Source organism: Littorina saxatilis, linkage group LG10 (assembly GCF_037325665.1).
Source record: "Littorina saxatilis isolate snail1 linkage group LG10, US_GU_Lsax_2.0, whole genome shotgun sequence".
In the NCBI taxonomy this organism is placed as follows: Eukaryota; Metazoa; Mollusca; class Gastropoda; order Littorinimorpha; family Littorinidae; genus Littorina; species Littorina saxatilis.
Genome location: NC_090254.1, coordinates 6,370,722 through 6,391,248, shown reverse-complemented (window position 1 = coordinate 6,391,248; position 20,527 = coordinate 6,370,722). Strand labels below are relative to the sequence as shown.

Here is a 20,527-nt window from a genome sequence, read left to right as displayed (position 1 = left end):
ACTCCTGCATTTTTAACGCTTGTATAAAATATTTATTACACGCGTATTTATTCATTTCTTACGCGTGTATGAAAAATGTATTACACGTGTATTTAATCATGTCTTACACGTGTACGAAATGATTAAATACACGTGGAATAAAAATGTCATACACGTGTACGAAATGATTAAATACACGCGTAATAAATATTTCATGCGCGTGTAAGAAATATTTAATACACGCGTAAGAAATATTTCATGCGCGTGTAAGAAATGATTAAATACACGCGTAATTAACATTTCATGCGCGTGTAAGAAATATTTAAATACACGTGTAATTATTTATTACACGTGTATTTAAATATTTTTTACACGCGCATGAAATGATTATTACGCGTGTATTTAATCATTTCTTACACGAGTATGAAATATTTATTACACGTGTATTTAATCATTATACTATTCCATAGCATGAGAAAAAAGATAAATTACACGTGCAATACGAAATAAATACACGTGTATTAGTCATTTATTACGCGTGTATTTATGTTTTATTACACGCGTAATGGTTATGAGCCAAACGGCTTTCCATAAGAACCGTGGTACATCTAGCTCTGTCCCCCGCAGGCGCTACACCCACTTCTGTTCCCCGCAAGACCAACCACATGGTAGGTGTCTCCAAATCAATGCCTTAAAATAGTTGATAACCAGACTGTCTTGTATGTAGAGGTTATATACAACACGAGTGGGTTTTTATATGGCTTGTATTTTAGTCAAGACCCAGCGGATAAATATCAAGGGACTCACGAGCCTCTGGCGAGTGAGTCCCATTGATATCCCCCCTGGGTCTTGACTGAAATACAAGCCATATACAGAATCACGAGTGTTGTAACCTGTATATATCCCATGCACAGGAACTTTTATCAAACGCCGGTCGATCATTATTTACTCCTTCATCCTTGCTGTACCTTACTACTACTATTCACTACAACGAATATAACGCCGGAAGCTCAGCAGTGTCGACTCGCTCCGTTTCAAGCTTCCTACATCACTTTCTGCTCCCCCTTCCCGAACGCACGAGGCTCAGACACAAACAACAATGATTAAGCTTTCACTTTAAGCAACAAACTCGAAATAACCGCTCACCATCTTCGAGAAGTTTGTCAAGAACCGGCGCGGTGTCCACACCACTCCAAGCGAGGAACCCGCGTAATCGAAGAAGCAAAAGTACAACTCACACCAATCAGACAAAAAGTTTACTTTTATTCATTTTAACCAATCGACTGCAGATGCCGCGGGCGTTTATGGCGTTTATGGAAGGAAACGGCTGAGTCAAATTTGAGCCCAACGTGTTGTTTTGTGTCACTATTTAACGTGTGTTAAGGCCCTTGTGTCCCTCATCAGTTGTAGTGAACACATTGCAGGCCGCTAGCATGTGTTACACCCTTGTGTCCCTCGTCAGTTGTAGTGAACACATTGCAGGCCGCTAGAATGTGTTACACCCTTGTGTCCCTCGTCAGTTGTAGTGAACACATTGCAGGCCGCTAGCATGTGTTACACCCTTGTGTCCCTCGTCAGTTGTAGTGAACACATTGCATGCCGCTAGCATGTGTTACACGCTTGAGAGTTGACGTATAGCTGAAAACATCGACGCGAGTTGCACTTTCGCTACTTCGATTACGCGGGTTCCTCGCTTGGAGTGGTGTGGACACCGCGCCGGTTCTTGACAAACTTCTCGAAGATGGTGAGCGGTTATTTCGAGTTTGTTGCTTAAAGCGAAAGCTTAATCATTGTTGTTTGTGTCTGAGCCTCGTGCCTTTCGGGAACGGGGTGCAGAAAGTGATGTAGGAAGCTTGAAACGGAGCGAGTCGACACTGCTGAGCTTGTGTACCGGGCACTCTGTAACTTTACAAGAGGAGGGCCCCAAAGGGGGGGTATCATCACGATCACGGGAAGGGAAATTTTCGCTTTCACGATCACAGTTACCTTGATTTTTGTTTTCACGATCACGAACACCAGTGGCAAATCACGGTCACGGTAAAAGTTGCATGTACAGAAAGCACGTGTCAAAGTAAACACAACCACACAGTAATTCGCTCCTCTGGATATATTGTTTATTCAACACAAAGTGACAACTGTTGCACTTTTTTATAATTATTTTTTGAATTCTCTTTCATACACACATAGAAATACATATCATGATTTGTAATCAGTAACAAGAATGTTGTTTTCATTGGGTTTTTTCTCTCTCTCTCTCTCTCTCTCTCTCTCTCTCTCTCTCTCTCTCTCTCTCTCTCTCGTTCTCTCTCTCTCTCTCTCTCTCTCTCTCTCTCTCTCTCTCTCTCTCTCTCTCTCTCTCTCTACACTCATACACATTCAACCCCCACACCCTCACACACCCTCACTCACACACATGAATATATACTTGCACAATTTCACATTTCCAGAGCTAAATCTTGTAAACCCATTTTCTCAAAAACTATTGGGTGGATTGAAATTAAAGTACATGTATGTGTGATGGGTTTTTTATTTTCAACTTTGCCGTACAATTTGAGGTACACCATCGCCTGGTTCCATGGCCTTGAATAAAAAACAGGAATGCTACAGGCCAAAAACGGTTTTACCTGAAAGAAGCGCGCAGTACCAGTAGCGAAGCCACAAGCCTGAGCCTGCGAAGCAGGCGAGCCAACTAGGGGGGTCCGGGGGCATGCCCCCCCGGAAATTTTTTCAAAAAACGGTTAAAATCTGTGCAATCTGGTGCATTCTGGGCATCATTTTAGGGGTTGTAATAGTGTTGTGATCTTGTTAAAAATCTCATTTTAGCCTCCCCCCACCACCATTCAACACACCTCCAAACTGGTGAAAACAACACTACTGTGCGCTGGCTTCATTGAGACCGGCGCCCGGTCGCGTTGCGCGATATTCACACGGATCGTTTTTGCGGAAATTTTTCAACTTCACCGGAAAAAATTTGACTTTACCGGATTTTGAAAACGGCTTTATCGGATTTCCGGCAATTACCGGAAAAGTAGCATGCCTGACAAAATCCCCAACGAACATGACTTTGATCGTCTTTGACATGAGGATCAAGTGACCCAAACTGGCGCGTTTCCCCGCCATTGTTTCTGAATTTAACCCATTGTTGATTTTAAAGTTTACAGGCGCTAAAATAAATCCAAGCTTAATGCAAAGAAGCGACAATTAGAATCTATGCCAAGCGTGTCCACGTTGCTGGGATGAAAAACACATTTCTAGTTTCGGTTTTGGCTAAACGCAGACTCGATCTCGAGCCAGTCGAGGTCACACTGAGCGAGTGACAGCCGGACGTGGCAATGTCGACAATGTCAATGATCTCACTCAAACTCAAAGATCTTGAACAAATTTCAAGATCTTTGCCTACATTCAGAACAGTCATAGAGCAACATAGATCAACATACCTTGGTATTTCGTCTTCAGAAAGACCGACCCGTAGCCTGACCTTTCCACCAAGGAAGGCATTCTCGCCGCCTGCTTTGGTCTGGCTTGAATCCACAAAATATAACAGAAGTTCGATGACAGTACCGCTGCACGCCATTTTTGATCTTCGAATTCGAATGTCACTCAAAACTTTTGCACGAAGCCCATCCATTGGATGAAGTTTGGTAGACTTTTGCAATTTGCCTTCTGATTGGATCTCTTTTTGTCAGTGTGTAATGGGTTCTTTTAAAGGGAAGCAATCGCTCTCAAAATCATATTTCTGAATGTGTTGTTGCTTCCCTTTCAATCGGGGTTGGCTCCTTACCGAATAGACTAGAGGATCATAGAGTGTAATACAGCTGTGAAAAAATGTACGTTGAAAATAAAATGCTTTGCAATAATGCCCATCACGATCACGAAAACAAATGACGATCACGATCACGAGACTTGATTTTTTTGTCATCACGGATCACGGGCAAAGTCCCATCACGATCACAGAAATGGAAATTTCGGCAATCACGGTCACAGAAAGGTCAAAAAACGCCAATCACGATCACGGTTTTAAACCCTTTGGGGCCCTCCAAGAGCATAGCCTGAACATAGCAGTGCTGGTCGGACGGACTGGGTTTTTAACGATTGCTAGTTTGACTTCTGTTTTAGTTGAGAGCACGAGCACACACACTCACACACACACGGCTTATCATGTTGATCACAAGAGAGAAATAGAACAGTGAATAGAAGGAAACAGATTACGTCCCCAGAATATGACGCGATGGACGACAGACGTCATGAAATCTATGACGCTGTGATGATAGTCTCGGCAAGTCGAGACTAAAACTCAGCTATAGACTCTCGCGCAAGTTCTCAAAAGCGTGGTAACCCCTTGCACATCCGGTCGACAGGTACATGTGGATTTTGGAATGTCAAGGACGACAGAAAGTAGAGCCAGCTATGATGTATTTCGTGCAACCTTATTTATCCACTATTTTATGTGTTATAAGAGTGCAATTGTTACATCATAGATGTAACAAGAGAACAATTGAAATACAAGAAATATTTTCCTAGAGTACATTTACAGAGACAAACAAGAAAGATGAAACAGAGAATATAAATAAGCCCATAGTTTCCCTCACCTACTTGACGATTTTTTGTTTAACAAAATAAGGGAAAAACAAAAGATGAACGAACATTAACATGCAGCCTGGGCATCATGCATGACATGGTGCTGATTAAAGTGTTGATGATTATCATGATCATGATCATGATCATAATGATGATGCAATTTTACATTAGGTACATGAATGCAGGAACACTAAACATTTTCAACATGCACAAACAAATCTCTATAACCTCTTAAACTAAATATATATACAAGTGAGATTGCCGTTGACATTTAGGCCCATCGCTTAAAAGGTCAAAGCAGTTCAGATTATTGACCTCAAAACACCAGGAAAATCAGCTGTTAAGGTTCATATCCTGAAATCACTGGTACTGTGACAACCTGTGTAGGCATGTAGTGCTGGAAGAGCCTGACAGATGTCTTCCCCTGTATCTGCAGCAACGAGTTTGACATCAAGGAGTCTTTTGTCTCCAGTCCCAGTGTCAAACAGAACCGTTTGCTTGATGGTCTGGGAAAACTTAAGGAGCAGGACAAACACATCTGTGTCTGGTGATCTCACAGATACTGTAGCAACATCTGGAACACTTGCTGCAATGTGGAGGCAATGAAAGACAATTCTGGTGTCCGCCTCTTCATGGTTTGAACACAGTTCTTCCACTTCTTCTGACAGTGTTGTCTGCCCGTTGACGGTTGTCAGCCTGACACACTTCTCCTGACAGACGAACAGAACCTGTCTTCCCTGAAGTGTTGGTGCATACTTCTTGTTATCCTTCTTCCACTCTTTCAGAAGGAATCTCGCGAAACTGGTCTTGTTCTCATCATTGGACAGGAAGGTTTTCCAGTCTCTGGGGACCTTCGTCGCCGGTCCTTTGACCAAGTGCTTCTCTGATGTTCCTCTCCGGTTTCTCTCACTGCCTTTGATTGAATTTGGACGGTAGGAATCTGTGACGAAGTCTACTCTTGACACTTTGGGCAACTGGTCAAAGATCTGTTCTGCAAGTTCTCCGAAGGTAGTCGGTAGTGCCACTTGTTGCTGGAACGTGGCGTTGCCGTCGATAACGTATGTGTTGGTGTCATTTGCAGGCTTCTCAGCTCTGTGGGATTCAGTTTCCAGAAGGTGCAGTAGCTTTGCTTTGTCAGTCCTTGCTGGGGTCCCATCAGACATGGCCAGGGACCAGGGAACAGGGAACAGGGACCAGGGAACAGGGACCAGGGACCAGGGGCCAGGGACCAGGGACCAGGGACCAGGGACCAGGGAACAGGCCCCAGTGGAAACTGAAGTACACGCTCCATGCTGATGTTGTGGTTTACAGCGACCAGAACAAGTTGGGAAAATACGTTTCTTTCTGCTGTGATTTGGTGGGTCTTCTTTGATTTTCCTGACACTTTGACAGACTTGGCTGTCTTTGCAAAGGTCTTCAAGGGTTTTTTTTATAGGGACGTTAAAACTGACCCTTCTCTCCAACAGCCGTTCCTTAACAAACTGCCTGTATGCTTCCTCACCAACTCTGTCAGCAACGAGGAGATCGTTCTCGACGTCCTAGGATGCTGGTGCTCCAGAAGACAGGCAGTACAACTCGTTCTTGGCAATATCCCGGAGTGATCAGACTTCTAAAATCAAGCTCTGATTGAATGATGAAGTGAAACAGTGGAGCTCCTCCACTGTTCGTGTTGGTCGCGAGATACCGGTATACCGCATTCCAGTATCACGCAACTGTTCGTGTTGGTCGCGAGATACCGGTATACCGCATTCCAGTATCACGCAACTGTTCGTGTTGGTCGCGAGATACCGGTATACCGCATTCCAGTATCACGCAACTGTTCGTGTTGGTCGCGAGATACCGGTATACCGCATTCCAGTATCACGCAACTTTTCGTGTTGGTCGCGAGATACCGGTATACCGCATTCCAGTATCACGCAACTTTTCGTGTTGGTCGCGAGATACCGGTATACCGCATTCCAGTATCACGCAACTGTTCGTGTTGGTCGCGAGATACCGGTATACCGCATTCCAGTATCACGCAACTGTTCGTGTTGGTCGCGAGATACCGGTATACCGCATTCCAGTATCACGCAACTGTTCGTGTTGGTCGCGAGATACCGGTATACCGCATTCCAGTATCACGCAACTGTTCAGTGCACGCGGTACTCTGCGACTGCTATCAAGCAGATGGCGGTGAATTGTATGTTAACAATGTCATAGCCATCAATGTGCCACTAAACACGATTTTGCGGCAATATCAGCTGGTGAAATATTAGGGTTACCCAATCTCACTATTGTGACGCGTCGCGTTTCAGTTGTACGTAACTTTATAAGTGCACCAGTGCCAAACGCATAACTTTGCTGAATGCAAACAACCTGATCTGAATATCTTAGGGACCAAGCTATCCAAAAATCATTGTTTACAAAAATCCCCAGGAGGGGGAGGGGTGTCATAGAGCCCGTAAAGGTCTATAACAACATGCCATAGGTTTTGCGCGCTTTGGTTCGGGACATAATTATTTCTTTTGAACAATGTACTTGAGATATTGCTGGGTCTGAGCGGGATTACTAACATTCTATCATCTTAATCACTTATACATATCTAGCCCTGTTCACGGGTAATGAGATATCAAAATACCGAATAGACATTTGAATGTGGGCTCGGAGATATAATCATATATCCCATGACCTCCCTTCTTTGTCTCTGTTACTTCAGTATGGGTATATATGTTGTATTTTTATAGCTCAATAAATACATCATGGACTCCAAAAAATATATGATAGTGCAGATTCCGATTTGGGCAAAGGACTACTTTCCTCCCGACCTTTGACCTCGCTCGCGCCGAACAATGTGACACATTTGTATGAAGTTCTAAAATCGTATTGCACGGCTCAGAAAACCATATCAGTTGCACGCAAAAATGAATCTCAGAACTGATCTGATGTATGAGATGCAATAAGCAAAAGTTTCTTTCATTATGAAAGCAATGCAGGTCGAAAAAAACGAACATTCAACTTACAAGATAACCAGATGCTAGCGAACCAAAACAAAAACACGAGTACCCTCCCCTTGCATCGTTAGCAGACGACTTTTGAGAATCTGTCGGTAGTGTGTTTTGCCGGTGTGCGCCTTCAGCTTTCAAACATCGGCTGTTTCACGTGTTTTGCGAGCAAGTCTACTCTTTTGCCTGGCTCTGCAGTAAGTCCACATATTTTTCCGTAATCCAGTCATATTCCTTCAAAATGCAATCAATCGGCGGTGACAGACGTGTCGGTCGCGTTTTCCTCTCACCCATACCAGTTTAAGTTCATCCATGCAAACACACTCGCAAAACAGTTTATCACGTAGATACATTTCAAATAGGGAGCAAATGGTTAAATCTAAACCTACATATTTGTTCCCTAAGATTTGCTTCTCTGTCAATAAGCCTAATTACACACGTTCGAGAAAAACAACGTGGAATCAATTCTGAATCGAGTAAGCCAAATGGGTCCCAAACCCGTTTCGCCCCTTCTGCCGACCTGAAACGCAAAACAAAAGAATTGTGCGCTTCAACTAAATTAATTTCTATTCGACTTCATTACTTTCTTGCAACTTATGAACCTTTACTTAAAGCTTTTAAATGGTCTGAAAGTAGTGTTACCGCGTACTTATCGATGCACTCATTCGTTTTATTTTTTCAGCGACGGTCACTTAGTTTAAGGTTGCAAAAGGGCTAAGTCTCGCTGGCAACAGTTTTACCCTGCACAGATCGCAACAGTGCCGCTAGTAGTCTACACTTTGTGTTTGATGGTAGAATGGGATATACAGATTACAACACTCGTGGTTTTTTATATGGCTTGTATTTCAGTCAAGACCCAGCGGGAATATCAATCGAGAGACACTCGCCAGAGGCTCGTGTCTCCCGATGATATTCATCCGCTGGGTCTTGACTGAAATACAAGCCATATAAAAAACCACTCGTGTTGTAACCTATACATATAGACAATGGAAAAACGAGAAAGCCATTTGCGTGTGTGTGTGTGTGTGTGTGTGTGTGTGTGTCACTAGGACTGCCTGTGTTATGTGCACCTGGCAAGTCGTTGACGTTTGTGTTTGTGTTTTGTCTGTGCGACTGACCATATTCTGTGGGTGTACCACAGCACGCTGTGCATCACGGCGTAACTCGCTCGGGGAATTCATGCGGGAACGTGCAAAAGGCCGGCAGTTCGTGGTTAACTGGATATAGCAATGGCGGCCGAGTCGTCATCCCACCTGAGGATCAAAGTAGTCTATTTTCCCTTTTCGTGGACATCCCACGATGTCAAATGACACGTTGTAGACAGTGTCTGCAGCATAGATGCTAGTGCAGTCGGAAAAAAACCCGTTGTATTCATCTTCGGGATTTGGAAGAAAGTAATGGAGTCGAGTCACGATATTGCTGCTCACTGGAATCCAAGTAACTGCAACTCACTGGTCCAATGCTGGCCCAATGTGGGGTGTGGCCTGGCTCAAAGTGGACCACATGACTGCCACATGTGAACCACATGTGTGCAAATAAACATGGGGCCGATTTTATGTGACAGGTCATGTACTCAACTCAACTCAACTCAACTCAAATTTTATTGGCTTCAATTTTCATAGAAGAATTTGTCTTGCGCTTGGGAGTACTGGCGTGGGGTCACAGTTGACAGAGAAATATTTCTTTGACTGTTTATCCGATATGTACTACGGGGAGGATGTTACTGACGCCATGACCTCCACATTAGCATATGCAGATTACTGCAAGGTCACCCTCGGTCTGACAGCTTGGCCTGCAAGGACTCACTGTGCAACTACTTCCCCCACAGTAAGTGGTCATTTGTTTTTTTGAATTGTATTCCACCAGAAAATAACTTAATGTAATAATCCACTGACCCGGCCATTTAACTATAGATATTGAAGAAAATGTGAATTTTACCGAGGTAGCTTTCTTCAGTAAATAGGATTCTGGCCCCAAAGAAAGTAGAGAAAGCGCGAGTTATCGAGTCTGTAAAACCGATTGAAACATTGATCAGCAAAGATGACAGTGAATCACACGTGGTCGTATACCAAAAATGAACAGCATGGGGGCTCTGTGCACACAGTGAGTGTTTGTGATGGATTAGTTTTGTAAAAGTCACTTGTGTCATTTAAGAAAATACTTACTAAACTAAATTCCAGCACACCAAAGCAAGAAGTCAGGGTGTTGACGTTTGGTATGTGACGAAGAGGAGGGAAAGCTTTACCCTAAGTAAAAGCCTGGTGAAATCTGATAGGGTGAGCCGAGAAGCACTGTGCTTTCTTCTTCTTCTTTCTTCTTCTGCGTTCATGAGATGAAAACTCCCACGTTCACTCGTGTTTTTTGTGCATGAGTGGGCTTTTAAGTGTATGGCCGTTTTTACCCCGCCAGTTAGGCAGCCATAAGCCAAATCTGTATATGTTTGCTTTTCAGTTAAAATTGCACAATGTGTTCACGTTTGCGTATGCACTGCAAATTCAAAACGTTAAGTTGATGACAGATTTGTTTTAAATCATGTGACAAGAACATCAGATAGTTCTTCGATGAAAAATGTCAGAAATCGCCGATTTATAATAATAGACATATGAAATACGATTGATTTTGTAATTAAAAGATGTTATTTCCCATAGTTTGAAGTGTGTGTGTGTATGTGTGTGTGTGTGTGTGTGTGTGTGTGTGTGTGTGTGTGTGTTTGTGTGTGTGTGTGTGTGTGTGTGTGTGTGTGTGTGTGTGTGTGTACGACCTGAATACTCTAAAATAAATGATATTATACACAGAACGCCCTGTCGCTTGCAAAACAGAAAGGCAAAGCTTCTGTCTGTTATGTATTTATCACCGGAAATCAACATAATGACAAATCGATAAATCCCTTAGTGACAGTTTTCATGCAGTACTTTCTCTCGCAAACACACACACACACTCACACACACACACACACACACACACACACACACACACACACACACACACACACACACACACACACACAGAGGAACATCTGTACACACACACACAGAGGAACAGAGTACCTCATCCCCTCTCACCACACTCACACAACCTCCACCACCACCAGCTGTGTGGTGCACCGTGACACCACCCACACTCTGTCCCACGCCTCCACCTCTTCCTCACTTCGTTTCTCGTCCTCCCCCCTCGCCCTGCCCCTTAACCACACAACCACCTTCCTTTCTAGACCAAGAACGGGTCTCCAGTGTGCCACTGTCACTCTGTCACTAGCAGCCTCCGCTGTGTCGGCAACGTCTTTCTCCCACCTCGCTAGGTCTCGGCCAGGGCTGCACTCTAACACGCACACCGGCATGCCTCTGTCTCGGAGACCATGAACCACTCCGCTTGCCGATGACGTCACGTTCCCTGTGTCATCTGTGACGTCATCTTGCAGGTCGATGTCACGGGTTAGGACGAATACGTCACTGAAGCGTAGCGGGTCCGGGGCTTTCCGGGCTTGTTTCTCTGCAATTATGAGTGAATATTTCAATAAAAAAAAAAGATTCTGCTTGCTGCACCGATTCCTTGCAAAGATGAAAATACGTACAACCACACAAGGCTCCGCTACGTTCGAACGTTTTGACGTAGAGACGTAAGAGGCATGCTTTTATTTCTGAGAAAGAAAATATAACGGTCATTTTATTGTTTCATCCACAAGGCTCTGCTACGTTCGAACCTCAGCCTGTAGATACGCTAGAGGCATGTTTTTATTTCTGGGAAAGTAAATCAAACGGTCATTTTGTGCAGTCACTAAAAACACCAATAGCTTTTAATTTCATGTGGTGTAAACAAGATACAGGGTGGCATGCACAGTACAATAGAAAAACGGTGGACCACACAACAAGCTAAGCTTATACTAAGTATCAAATACAAGTTGTAGTACATGTAGTATCAAATACAAGTTGTAGTACATGTACTACCTAATTTGACCAAATGTTCAGTTGCACAAACCTTTAGCTCCAACGTTGAACTGACGAAGGAGAACGTCAGCAACATCACGACCACAGCGACGACACTGGTGAGGCCACGTCCCGCTGTGGACATCACCACCACCACCACCACCATCATCATCACCATTACCACCACCAGCAGCATAATGAGTGAGGCGCACCACCCTAGGCCCGTCGGCAGGTGACACGACTTTGCTCAGGTCGTCATACTTGTACACCTTGTGTCTCGTCACGCCTGGCTGAACCTGGGTGACAAATGCAATATGATGATTAAGATCTTAACTGTTGACAGGAGAGACATCCGTTGGCGTAACAATACAAAGATTACTTTCCTGCGACACGATCCAAGGGATATGGTCAACGTTCTCTGTTAGTTGGTCATCATGCTACAGCTACGAATATTGACCTCAACAACGAGCAACCCCTCTCATCAGTGCATCTCTTGACTACCCCCCCCCCCTCACATTCCCCACCCATGTAAATATAACATCAGCAACGACCACAGTATATACTTCCTGACAAACTAAATGAAGTGCATACATGTGCATAATCAATAGCTTGTCGCATATAGATATGTCTAACAAAAAGCATTTTAGTATAGGCTACTTGTCAATCAATCAATCAATCAATGAGTCTTATATCGCGCATATTCCGTGGGTACAGTTCTAGGCGCTCTGCAGTGATGCCGTGTGAGATGAAATTTTATACGGCCAGTAGATTGCAGCCATTTCGGCGCATATTTACCTTTCACGGCCTATTATTCCAAGTCACACGGGTATAGGTAGACAATTATTAACTGTGCCTAAGCAATTTTGCCAGGAAAGACCCTTTTGTCAATCGTGGGATCTTTAACGTGCACACCCAATGTAGTGTACACGGGGGGAGGTTCGGACACCGAAGAGAGTCTGCACACAAAGTTGACTCTGTGAAATAAATTTCCGCCGAACCTGGGATCGAACTCACGCTGACAGCGGCCAACTGAATACAAATCCAGCGCGCTACTAACTGAGCTATATCCCCGCCCAGTTGTATACTTACCTCACAGATTCGCAACACCCAGTATCTCACCATGAAGAATTGTAAGTGAATCTCTGATAAGACAACTGGAATGGAACTGTCACATTCAATGCTTTGATCCAACTTTGACCAAAATAAAAACTGAACAATGGCTATGCCTATCACCTGTCCCATTCTGTTACCAAGATCGAATTATTTGCTACTGTCAAGGAAAACCGCCACCACCCAAAGACATCAGTGCAACTAAAAGGTTCTCTGTGTGAAATGAGAATTCGGCCTCGCAGCAGAAGACTCGTTAGCCACAAGAAGAGATCCATATAGCTACACCACTAACATGTTCTACCCTATTAACTCTCCCCCCCCCCCCCCTTCAACGCCGCTCTAGATAATCTTAACGGCTTCGATGATCATTCAACTTAAAACAAAACTTGAAACGCCAACTATACCACTGTGGCCAACTCGTCAAAAAACAACCTAATTTTGAGCAAGTCAAGATAAATCATACTACGCATGCTATACACAATAGAAGCGTGATTTTGTTGTGCACTAAGTCTCGGACACTATTCGCTATGACAAATCAGAGGAAACGAGGGAAAGCCCAAGTCGGTGGTATCAACGTACTTTATTCAACATGCAATTAATAACCAACCCAAACCACCCTCCTGCAAATATTACAATTTAAAATGCATGTATCAAAACTATCCATGCAACACAGATAAGCCCTCTTTCCTGTCTGTCCTGTACCTCTCGCAGCACCACTGGAGCGGAACGCAGGGGCAGGGTGAGGACGTGAGTGTCCAGCACGGTGGGGATGTTGTCATGGCGGACACGCGCCATCCACAGGTGAAGGTCGGGCATCAGTGAATTCAGGTCGTGAACAAGCCTTTGGTAGTTCGGCCCCAGGACGTTTTTACTGAAGGGTTAAAGGGAAAGACAATCATTATTAGTGTACTATTGAAGGACATGAAAATATGTTTCTATTCACAGTTAGGCGATAAAGTCGCATCACATCGTATCGTATCGTATTCTACCTTATCATACCGTACATTATCATTCTGTATCGTACCATAGCGTATCGTGTCGTATCGTATCGTATTCTACCTTATCATACCGTACATTATCATACTGTATCGTATCATAGCGTATCGTGTCGTATCGTATCGTATTCTACCTTATCATACCGTACATTAATTATCATACTATATCGTACCATAGCGTATCGTGTCGTATCGTATCGTATTCTACCTTATCATACCGTACATTATCATACTGTATCGTACCATAGCGTATCGTGTCGTATCGTATCGTATTCTACCTTATCATACCGTACATTATCATACTGTATCGTACCATAGCGTATCGTGTCGTATCGTATCGTATTCTACCTTATCATACCGTACATTATCATACTGTATCGTACCATAGCGTATCGTGTCGTATCGTATCGTATTCTACCTTATCATACCGTACATTATCATACTTTATTCCCCCCTCTGCTTCTTTACCTCTGTAAACTTGTAGAGCTAGTTATTTTTCGATAATGACCCAGCAACCAAACAAATAACGAGCCAGCAACAGCCTGAATCCTCGATAGTGCAATGGGTTGAGAAGCTGTTCTGTTTCGGTACTACTTTTGCGACTGAAAAGTTCCGAACGCTCTATTCGTACGAAGTATACATCTCTAGAGCAAACAGTACAAACATACCGCATTTAAATGAACAACTACAGGCCTGAACACATGAATCTCCATATAAAATCCATGAGTTCCGTTGTTTTCTGAATCTAGATCTGTCGTGCACAAACGTTCATCACAAGCAAATTCCCAAGGCAAGTAACTCATACTTTGTCTAGCGACAAGAGTAGTTCCCCTTCTTTTCACTCAGTTTCTTCGACAACAGACTGCAATCCGACGGTCAGTTTTCAACAATATTTCATTTTATAAACAGATCACACGCAACCAAATGCACACATCTCATCAATTTAAACAACATAAAGCGGTTTCATACACTATTTTCCCCAGAAAACTGAACTTCATACAGTAATTAACGTTGAAACACGGGTGCAAAAATTCGTCTGCTAGTCCCATTTGACGAAAGAACATTATTCTAAGCGGTACTAAAACATAAACAGAACACACAATATCTGCCTTTACCGCCACAGCAGAATAACAGCATATCTGTGTACTTGATTTTAGTCCAAAATATGGAAACTGACAAGAAGTGTTAACAGAATGGAATGATTTGCACGGAACTATACAACCGCGCATTAATCGATCGCCTGCGCAGGTTGACTGGTTGAGTGAATACAATTCGATCAAACTTTCGCAAAAAAACCTCCTCTTTTCTTTGAATAACTGAAGAAAGGAGGAATAAAGAGGTTACACACCTCGTCTCAGTGATTATCAAAAATAATGGTCTCAGTTCGCGGTCATGAAAAAGCTCGCTGAAGCTCGCATTTTTCATGATCCGCTAACTTCGACCATTATTTTTGATAATCACTGAGACTCGGCATGTAACCTCTACGTATCGTACCATAGCGTATCGTGTCGTATCGTATTCTACCTTATCATACCGTACATTATGATACTGTATCGTACCATAGCGTATCGTATCGTATCGTATTCTACCTTATCACACCGTACATTTTCAAACTGTATCGTACCATAGCGTATCGTGTCGTATCGTATTCTACCTTATCATACCGTACATTATCATACTGTATCGTACCATAGCGTATCGTATCGTATCGTATTCTACCTTATTATACCGTACATTACCATACTGTATCGTACCATAGCGTATCGTGTCGTATCGTATTCTACATTATCATACCGTACATTATCATACTGTATCGTACCATAGCGTATCGTGTCGTATCGTATTCTACCTTATCATACCGTACATTATCATACTGTATCGTACCATAGCGTATCGTGTCGTATCGTATTCTACCTTATCATACCGTACATTAGCATACTGTATCGTACCATAGCGTATCGTGTCGTATTCTACCTTATCATACCGTACATTATCATACTGTATCGTACCATAGCGTATCGTGTCGTATCGTATTCTACCTTATCATACCGTACATTATCATACTGTATCGTACCATAGCGTATCGTGTCGTATCGTATTCTGCCTTATCACACCGTACATTATCATACTGTATCGTACCATAGCGTATCGTGTCGTATCGTATCGTATTCTACCTTATCATACCGTACATTATCATACTGTATCGTACCATAGCGTATCGTGTCGTATCGTATCTCAGTGTTTCAGTACGAGTATCACAATGTATTTCTAAATGTGTTTTTGTGAAACAAATACTAAAGAATATGTGTGATTTAAAAAGGACTGTATATTTCATCGCCGCCAGAAATAGCATACTACAAGACATACCTGTCGTTAAAGACTGCCTCCTCCATCAACACGTGAAGTTTACCTCCTAGACTCGCTGCTGTTAGGTCCCCGATAGCTCTGTCAACCTCAGACTTCTCGTAGAAGTTAAACCGATGAAGGTGCACAACAGCCTTCTTCTCGTTCGTTTCTGTGTAGGATTGTTGCGTCATATTCAGCTGGTAGTACATCACCTGGGAAGAAGCTAGACTGGCAGGTCTCGTGCTGATAACATGTACATTGTGACCATCCAGCAGCCACTTCAATCCCATCAGAATGAGAACAACCGTCTTGCCAGTACCTGGAGGTCCAGTGATGCAGATGAGTCTCGGGGATCTGATGATGAGGTCTAGCTGTTTTGGTGTCAGAACCAAACGTGCAAGTCTTCGTCCTAGTTCCGACACCGCTTCCCCCTCTGTTCGCACCTCCACACGCGGGGGGACCACGCAGTGAATACTGACCGAGGAGGCTGGGCCAACGAACCTGAAACATTTAATGCAGAGTTACATTAGCAATCTCAATTTTTGAAATGGACTTTGATTTTACGAAACTAAACTATCGCAGCAAAAGAAGTGCGGACACAATTTAGTTAATGGAAATAAAATAATCTTTGGTTTCCGATTGCATTAGAAAAATTAGCTCTCACACAGGTACGAATATCTACTGACCGTTTATATTTATTTACAATTACAAAACAACCTCGACCATAAGTGTTGACTTGCAAGAAAACAAATATCAATGATGAGAGTATTACGCCGTTTTCAGTCGATAGTGTGCATACTAGATATCCGTGCGCTTCCAAACCCGAGAACCATCTCCTTTACCTTCCAACAACTTCAAAGTAGAGGTCATCACTGAAGACAGGGTCAGGGTCACAGGCCACAGTGCAGCGCCACCAGGCGGACAGGCGTGAGAGTGCAGCGGGTGTCACGTGCCCCAGGTCATCAGGGCTCACCAGTTGGTTGGCACAACAACACCGGTCTGTCACTTTCCCTCCCACAGGTAGGCCCAGACACGTTCGGGCATCCTGGAAGAAGAGGTTGAACTTTGTGTACAGCCTCAAATCAACAGGGCGAAGTCCACTTCGCGAAGTCTATTTCACAAAGCGGGCTGCAGGAAGCTCTGGCACTTCATTATCGGTAAAAAGGCCCTTTGAAGTCTCGGTGAAGTTGACTTCGGGCTCAATTAAGTATTGCCTTAAAGAGCAAAATGATGTCACAGTTTTGTTTGAAAATCTATTCGCCTAGCATTTTCGCACAAGAAAAGAAGAAAAATGTTTATGGCTATGATCAAAGACGTGATAATTTTGAGTATTTTGAGGATCAAAGTCGTAAACACAAACAAAGGTGACAGTTTACCAAGGCAAGCCAACTCGCTGATCCAGTCGACAGGGTTCCCCACGGAAGTACCACCAAGAGGGGCCCGGGACCCACCTTTGAAATTGTAGAGAGTCCCAGGACAACCACAGCGGAGTTTTAGAGGGTCCCATGAGTACAGGGGCCCCTGTGTACTTAAAACACATCTGAACTGTCTTTTTTCGTCATGCTTACACAAGACCTACCTGACGAGTATAATCTGAAAACAGGGTACGTACAATAACGGATGTTAGTGCGTCCCGGGACCCGCTTCACGAAATTCTAGTACATGTTTTCGACTTCTATTGCGTATAGGACGCACACTTTGGGGAGGCCTGGTCGATACTACATGGTCATGTACAACGATTAAACAATACTACATGGTCATGTACAACGATTAAACAATACTACATGGTCATGTACAACGATTAAACAATACTACATGGTCATGTACAACGATTAAACAATACTACATGGTCATGTACAACGATTAAACAATACTACATGGTCATGTACAACGATTAAACAATACTACATGGTCATGTACAACGATTAAACAATACTACATGGTCATGTACAACGATTAAACAATACTACATGGTCATGTACAACGATTAAACAATACTACATGGTCATGTACAACGATTAAACAATACTACATGGTCATGTACAACGATTAAACAATACTACATGGCCATGGACTGGGTGGCCGAGTGGTAACGCACTTGCGCTCGGAATCGAGAGGTTGCGTGTTCAGGCCTGGGTCAGGCCGCAATTTTCTCCCCCCTTTCCTAACCTAGGTGGTGGGTTCAAGTGCTAGTCTTTCGGATGAGACGAAAAACCGAGGTCCCTTCGTGTACACTACATTGGGGTGTGCACGTTAAAGATCCCACGATTGACAAAAGGGTCTTTCCTGGCAAAATTGAAAAGGCATAGCTAAAAATGTCCACCAAATACCCGTGTGACTTGGTATTTGTGTGTGTGTGTGTGTGTGTGTGTGTGAATTTGTGTGCGCACGCGTGCATGAGTCTGTACTCGTGTGTGTGTGAGTGTGTGTGTGTGTGTGAGTGTGTGTGTGTGTGTATTTGTGTGTGTGTGCACGCGTGCATGAGTCTGTACTCGTGTGTGTGTGAGTGTGTGTGTGTGTGTGTATTTGTGTGTGTGTGTGTATTTGTGTGTGTGTGTGTGTGTGTGTGTGTGTGTGTGTGTGTGTGTGTGTGTGTGTGTATGTGTGTGCGCACGCGTGCATGAGTCTGTACTCGTGTGTGTGTGTGAGTGTGTGTGTGTGTGTGTGTGTGTGTGTGTATTTGTGTGTGTGTGCACGCGTGCATGAGTCTGTACTCGTGTGTGTGTGAGTGTGTGTGGGGTGTGTGTGTGTGTGTGTGTATTTGTGTGTGTGTGTGTGTGCGCGCACGCGTGCATGAGTCTGTACTCGTGTGTGAGTGTGTGTGTGGTGTGTGTGTGTACATACGTGTATGTGTGTGCGTGTATGTGTGTTTGTTTGTAAATGTGTGTATGTCTGTCTGTCCATATGTGCGTATGGGTGTGTGTTTTGTGTGTATGAAGTTTTTGTGAGAGAGTGAGTGAGTGCGTGTGAGTGAGTGTGTGTATGTGTGCGTGTGTGACTTGGGGGGGGTGTGTGTGTGTGTGTGTGTGTGTGTGTGTGTGTGTGTGTGTGTGTGTTTGTGTGTGTTCGTGTGTGTGTGTGTGTGTGTGTGTGTTTGAGGGAGAGAGAGAGAGAGAGAGAGAGAGAGAGAGAGAGAGAGAGAGAGAGAGAGAGAGAGAGGTTTGTCTTTCGCTGGGGTATGCAGTGCCTTGGCGTTGCACATCTACTTAATTATTATGTACAACGATTAAACAATACTACATGGTCATGTACAACGATTAAACAATACTACATGGTCATGTACAACGATTAAACAATACTACATGGTCATGTACAACGATTAAACAAAACTACATTACATGTGTGTACGGACGAGGTGTTTTTCAAGGCAAAAAAAAAAGGGGGGGGGGGGGGACCGATAAAAAAACCAAAGACAAAACCCACTAACATTACGCCATACCTCTTCAAGTCCAGGGTACGCCTTGAAAACTTGTTCCAATTGATCGCAGCAGATGAAAGGCAAGAAGAGAGTTTTCTTCACTTTGAGGTCTTTCACGACGTCGCTCAGCAAGTGTCTGACGACTGTCTCTGACTTGTGCAGCTGTCTCACGGCCTTCTCCACTCTCTTGGCCACGTCAGCATCCGCATCGGACTGTGACGGCTTCACGAAGTCTTGGTTCCACCCCACTGACTTCACCTGCAACAATGAATTACTGGGTCAAGCTTCAACAGATGCGTTCCTTCGTGTGGAAAAAGTCATGTACACCATGTGTATGTGTGTGTGTGTGTGTGTGTGTGTGTGTGTGTGTGTGTGTGTGTGTGTGTGTGTGTGTTTGTGTGTGTATGTGTATGTGTGTGTGTGTGTTTGCTTGCGTGCGCGCGCGCGCGTGTGTGTGTGTGTATGTGTGTGTGTGTGTGTGTGCGTGCGCGCGCGCGTGTGTATGTGTGTGTGTGCACTTCGGACGCGACATCTAGTGCCTGATCGTAACTTAATTATGTCTTGTAAATGAGCTGATGTTATACGGTGAGATATTACGGTCCGGCCGCAACTGGTGATTCTCTTGACCTTATTACCCACCCTCTACCCCTACCCACCCTCTACCCCTACCCACCCTCCTGAGATGCGTTATTTATCTGTAAATTCCCTTTCTACAGACACTCCACTTTGAGATATGAAAGTGTTATTGTATCATACTGTATCTTAGGTTACCGCACCTCTCCGACCATGACGCCGTACTGGCGGTGAATGATGAGAACATCGAAGTCACCACGCCGATACTGCAGATCTAGGTCAGCTGCGCGTGGCACGTGCTTTCCACGTGATGCACGCTGTCTCGTCAGGTAGTCATCAAAGCTGAACTCGGAGAGAATGAACATGACCTCCTGCTGAACCTTCCCCAGCTCCTCAAGGTTGGCCAAGACCACATTCTGAGCGACGTCTTCTTGGATGTCGTTGTACTGAACGGCGCGAAGTCGTTTCTCGCTGTAGTCATGTTTTGCGTCAAGCGGCCACAGCCTATAGGGGACCGGGGATGCAGACTTGGTGGGAGCGTCCTTTTGGAAATTCTGACTGGAAACTGTGCCGACTTTGGAAGCTGGGCTGTTTTTCTGTGGCTTTTTGTCTGCACCACCA

The 20,527-nt window shown here is 44.0% G+C and overlaps 2 protein-coding genes across 2 annotated transcripts in view; one reads left to right on the top strand and one right to left on the bottom strand.

The window, feature by feature from the left end:
* Positions 1-12,893, top strand: part of LOC138978035 (cleavage stimulation factor subunit 1-like) — a 100,643-nt gene extending 87,750 nt beyond the window's left edge. Inside the window, exon 13 of the transcript XR_011459562.1 lies at positions 12,117-12,893. The gene's annotated coding sequence lies outside the window, so the exon portion shown is untranslated. The remainder of the gene's footprint in view (positions 1-12,116) is intronic.
* The window catches only part of LOC138978024 (uncharacterized), a 19,506-nt gene continuing 9,358 nt past the window's right edge, over positions 10,380-20,527 (bottom strand). Inside the window, exons 2-8 of the mRNA XM_070350642.1 lie at positions 20,110-20,527; positions 19,355-19,591; positions 16,758-16,960; positions 15,937-16,416; positions 13,277-13,445; positions 11,517-11,760; positions 10,380-11,030 (exon numbers count right to left, since the gene is read on the bottom strand). The exon at positions 20,110-20,527 is cut by the window's right edge and continues 805 nt beyond it. Of these exons, the coding sequence (XP_070206743.1) occupies positions 10,609-11,030; positions 11,517-11,760; positions 13,277-13,445; positions 15,937-16,416; positions 16,758-16,960; positions 19,355-19,591; positions 20,110-20,527 (2,173 nt within the window). The 3' untranslated portion in view covers positions 10,380-10,608. The remainder of the gene's footprint in view (positions 11,031-11,516; positions 11,761-13,276; positions 13,446-15,936; positions 16,417-16,757; positions 16,961-19,354; positions 19,592-20,109) is intronic.